Raw genomic sequence first — 5,208 nt, forward strand, 5'->3', positions numbered from 1 at the left:
ACATAGAAACATGGCCTGGTTCATGTATGTATTTAAGTGTTTATGGAGAAACAACACAAACAGTACGTTCCAAAGATTTTATTTTGTTACTAGAAAATGCCTCTAAGCTTTGACGGCATATTTGCGGACCGAGTAGAGGAGGTCTTTCTTCTGCTGTTTCTTGGTGCGCAGGCTCTCTTCGTGCTTGTTGAGCCGGCGGCGCAGAGCTCTGGTCTTCTTGGGTCTCAGATCCAGGGGCTTGTACTTCTTGCCCTGCAAAAACGGTTATGTTTCAGTCAAGCTAAAAAGCATAAATCACAATAAAAATCCATCTGCAAGCACGGATGTGTCATGTTTTAGAGAGCAAAATGTTTTGCGTGAGGGTTCACTGCAAACACAAGAAGTCAGCATGGCTGCATCTGGATGCATTAATGCATCAGAGCATCACACTGTGCTTACACTGACTAAAACCTTACAACATGTAACTGAACAAAGAGTGACACAGGAGAAGTTTCTAAATGTTATTCTGGCTCATGTCAAAGCATCACAGCTTTTATACCCCGTGCTTATGTAATCTTGTTGTTAATAACAGTGATTACTTGTTTTATTCAAACGACCGATTGGCTGTTATGAATTTAATTGATGTTGGTGGAAACAAACTTTATTTTATCAAATTGAAGTAACAAAAACATTTAATTAACTTGTAATTCTTACTGGTACGAAGAGCAGGCTAATCACAGCCGTGCCTTGTTTAGAATTCTTACTTCTTAATATCAAATACAGTCACAAGTAATTTTGGTAATCAGCTGCGATGCATCAGCAAGAACCGAAGGAGTTCGAAGCAGGCAGATGTGTGTTTTAACATGGGAAAAGCTGGAGGGGCTCACCTTGTAGAACTTCCTCAGATTCTCCTTCTGTGTCTGGTTGATTACAGTCAGGACTCTGGCGATGGACTTGCGAACAACACGGCTGTGAAGAATAAACAGCAAAGTCAGCCGTGCAACCATTTAGGAAAGTGTCCAAGACAAGAGCACATTAGCTGTTTTAATGTACTTAAAAACACTGCAATGATTCTAACAAATGTCTTGTTGTGTATGTATTTCAGGTCAGGCAACAAAAACAGAGTGAACCACACATCAATATACAAACACGCTTTTAAAATACTGGACCAAAGTCAATGTTAAGGCAAAAATGAAGACTTAAAGACAAATCCGTGGGTCTTTAAACAATCATTTTTGGTTATATTGTTTCTTCATTTGCTCTTCTTAGCTTTTAAGTCATTGTTCATATTCACTCTCAGGTATTTCAATTACACATTTTAATAGAATATTGCTTCCTAAACACATTAAAAGGGACACGGCCAACAAATCAGCCAGAGCTAGAAGTCTGAGCAGTCACATGTTACTCAAATGACTCAACATCCATGTAAACTTCTGTTAAACTACATGCAAGTTTCTCTTTAGATGGGGTTACCTATAGCAAAGAAATGTATCCCCAGGACAACTCTTTCACAGTGTGTGCCAACTCTGAACTTGCTGACTTTATGGTCATTACTTATTCTGTACTTCTTCAAGTGACAGCAGTGAGCCATGGAATCCAAACCTATTAGCATGATTAACCCAGCGAAACAACAGCAAAACTAAACATTTCTCATTACAACTGTGGTTGGGAAAGTATTTACTCAAGTGCTATCGGATGCTAAGTGAATGACATCCCATGCATCCCTGACTACAAGTATCTATCTGACCGGTTAAGGATCATCTGGGTTGGTTTGGTTCAGTAGGATTTATGTTCAGTACTCACATCTTGGAGAGTTTGGAAGCAGCTCCACCAGTAACCTTGGCCACTCGCAGCTGGGACAACTCATTTTTCAGGTCGTCGAGCTGCTTCAGCAGCTCCTCCTTCTTCTTGCCCCGCAGATCTCTTGCCTTGATTTTGGCCTGAATGACAGAAAACAAGCAAACACGTTGTAAGGAGAGCATGGGCATTAACACGCCATCGGTTCGGCTAACACGCACAACGCAACACTATCTAACATCATCATCCGTACGTTACACATTCGCATTACTTAGGGGAAATATTCAAGCTACTTGCTACCAGTATTAACAAGGACACGTTGTTTGTACCAAATGCTTCGGTTCAACTACGCAGCAGCAGTAGATACTTGTCGCTATTTTTTCCACTAGCTTCAGGTTAGCAACTCAGCTGAGCGGCGCTGGTCGGTACGAGCGCTCCGTAATAAATCATTTTATTCTACTCTGGTAGCAGCCTGCCTGCCAACATACGCACTAACAAGTACCCAAGAAGTTTATGAACGCATATAGCACGAAACAGACGGGTTTCTGCGGCTCTTAAAGACCAAAAATTGGCAGTTAGTCGAAGAGTGAGAGTCCCCCACCATGTTCCTTTTCGCTGCTCCGTCGGAAAGGCCGGACGCACCGCGTGTTCACAAAAAGCAGTTTCCGGAGATTTTTTTCTTCGTCATTTCAGTTTCTCACCGTGCAAACAGCGCCACCGTGGCGCGGAGGACTGAACAACACACCCACCCACGCAGTACGATCGCTTCCAGTGGAACACCCCCCGGAAGAAAAACGGGTACAAACAAATGAAAAGAGACACTTTTATATACCTTTGATATAATCACAGACCAAATGAAGCCGCTAAACAAAAAAGTACAACTGTATTATTGTCATTTCCTGATCTCAGGACATGGGACGTGTGCAAAATCTTTGCATATCAGAGTTATATTGCCACAGTGTCAGAAGTGTGGGGAAAAATCAGGTAACGTTGATTTTCTAACCAAATGTGCAGAATTTGAAACAAATGTAGGCAGGTGCTGTTTTTCAAACCCAACTAAACAGCCAAACTACTTCACACACACACAGACGGCTCTAGACTACATGATCCTGTAATTTACCTTTACGTTTATCTTTCTTGTTTACTGCTAGGAAAAAATCCCTGACACATCGACCAAAACATATCAGCCTTCCCCGGTATAACTCCAAAACCATTACCTGCATGGTCATCAGGGGCACCTCCAGACCTTTTTCATAAGGCTGGCCATATGGGGGCCACTAAAATAGTGGTGTGTCACACCAAAAACAGAATTTCCAGTTTTATTACACTGTTGTTAAATATAGGTTACTTGAAAAATATGGCAAAAAAGGGAGAAAGAATTATGTGCCTGGTTAATTTCCTATTAAAGTTGAAATCACTGAAAACGGGTACATATGAAAACCAAATAATAATAAATAACAGTTAATGCTTCAGCTCATTGCAAGATCTTCCCCTCTCTCTTGTGCTTAAGTCTATTAGAATTGTTACAAACATAGGACAGTCTTGCTGGGGTCTGGATAATTTTAGATGACCAAAACTAGGCACTGTGAATCCACCTTAGTTTATAAATTGTGGACACACACTTCTAATCTGTGTGGGTTTCTTTAAAGGGGTAACAAACAAGCAGAAAAAACACTGAAGCTTTATAAGTTCAAACCATCAGTTCCTCTAGGGTCCACTTCTGCTGCCGCTAAAAGGAAGTCAGACCATGAAGTGTCCCATTTTAAAATGCCAGTTTTACAGCATTGGAAAGCCTTTGGATTAACACCCCCATAACACATAGTTTTCGTTTTCTGGTTATTGGAATACAGATAGAACAGTTAGCAGCATGCTAACAACTGTAGCTGGTGGCACTCTACCAACTGAACTACAAGGATCACAGAACTGGAGATATTTTAATGGATTATCTGTTGGATTTTATCTGGTCTGGTACAGATCAGCTTTTTCTTCAGTTTTGGGAAGGAAAGATTTTGTATTTCATTATCGTTTTACTTGTTTAGTGTTAATGTGTCTATAAAAAAATGGTGAGGCCTCATAATAATAATAATAATAATAAACCAATGGGTGACATCTTGGTGGCCACAGTTTGCAACACATAATTAAGAGTGTTTTATGATCTAAATAAAGTGGACATTCACAGCTGTTGAAAAGCCGATGTGAATAACCAGACCAACGCACAACAAACACGTCTTTCTGAATGACTTTGAGCTACTCTGTACCAGTGGTGCCTCCCAGAGTCACAGAATAAAACAGTCATAGAAACATCACCGAGTCATTAAAAACAAAAGGCAGAAAAGCTCTTTGAGTGTTTAACACAGCAGAATCAACCAGGTTCAAAAGTGCATTCGTCATTTCTTTGATTCTCAGAGTATAAAAGCTGACGGAGTGTCCATAACCACGTCAGTCTGCTACCTGTAAGAATAAACATGATGGCAAATCTGCATTCAAAGATGTGCTCTTGCTTTCTCTATATACAAACAGATAAAACTTCAAATCACACGACTGACACTCAGGACCAGACACCGTTATGGACAGTGTGACGAGCTGGGGCAGAAACATGTGGGCTCAGGTCTATGATAACGATAAATATTAGAAACGGATCACTGTTGACATTCACTGATTTATAAAGTTTTCAATGCATACAGTATGTACAGATTTCTCTTTATAAACAGCCAAGTGGAATGTACTTTGATTTACATCAGCAAAGGCAGGTGAAGGCAGAGCCTTTCCTTCATCATTTACAGAGCATTCACCTTCTTTATCATATACAGCTGTGGTCAGTTTACAAACTCGCATTTTGGACTTCAGTGATTTCTTTCAGCCGTTCTTTTTCCAGGGTGGACTGGTTATACAGTATGTGTCTTTAACAACTTAAAAAAAACAAGAAGAAGAACTGGGTATTATTTTTTATTTTGAATTGTCTCCAAAGGGCAGTTGGCTTCATGTCAAGCTTGCAGACGTCTATTTCAGAGCGGGGCCTTGTTTCTCAGTCAGCACTCTCTCTGTCCATGGCGATGTACTCACTTCATTGTGGATGCTGTTAGTAGCAGCTGTTAGCAGTTCATAGCAGACCTGACCCTTGGTGGTTTCTGGGTTGCTCCTGAACATCCTAACCAGTGTCTCATTTCAGAATGACAGCTCGACTCTTCTTCCAGACACCGGTGAGGTGGTGAGACACTGGAATAACTTGTACTTATGTACAATAGTTGAACTGATGATCTTGAAAAGTGTAGTTGTTTAGGAATGGGTCCAATGGACATTCACAACTTGTGTAAATTCACAGTTCTCCTTCTGCGACCTTCACTGAGGTCCTTGGACTTCCCACTGTTCTTAGGAATGGATGATGCAGTGTGTGTGTGTGTGTGTGTGTGTGTGTGTGTGTGTGTGTGTGTG

The 5,208-nt window shown here is 40.8% G+C and overlaps 1 protein-coding gene across 1 annotated transcript; it reads right to left on the reverse strand.

Moving 5' to 3' along the window:
- Positions 1–63: 63 nt before the first annotated feature.
- Positions 64–2,460, reverse strand: rpl35 (ribosomal protein L35). The gene is made up of 4 exons (XM_005733613.1): positions 2,378–2,460; positions 1,783–1,919; positions 867–948; positions 64–252 (listed from the first exon to the last, which is right to left on the reverse strand). The coding sequence occupies exons 1-4, from the start codon at positions 2,378–2,380 to the stop codon at positions 103–105; spliced, it is 372 nt and encodes a 123-aa protein (XP_005733670.1). The 5' UTR covers positions 2,381–2,460; the 3' UTR covers positions 64–102.
- Between the last annotated feature and the right edge of the window lie 2,748 nt (positions 2,461–5,208).

This window comes from Pundamilia nyererei, unplaced genomic scaffold, assembly GCF_000239375.1.
Source record: "Pundamilia nyererei isolate P.nyererei 1_Seehausen unplaced genomic scaffold, PunNye1.0 scaffold00053, whole genome shotgun sequence".
Lineage (NCBI taxonomy): Eukaryota > Metazoa > Chordata > Actinopteri > Cichliformes > Cichlidae > Pundamilia > Pundamilia nyererei.

Bases quoted from the DNA above. Each gene is read 5' to 3' on its own strand.
- rpl35 (XM_005733613.1), bottom strand. The intron at 949-1,782 runs GTGAGTACTGAA...TATTCTTCACAG, and splicing joins GCTTCCAAACTCTCCAAGAT to CCGTGTTGTTCGCAAGTCCA. The intron at 253-866 runs GTGAGCCCCTCC...CCGTTTTTGCAG, and splicing joins ATCTGAGGAAGTTCTACAAG to GGCAAGAAGTACAAGCCCCT.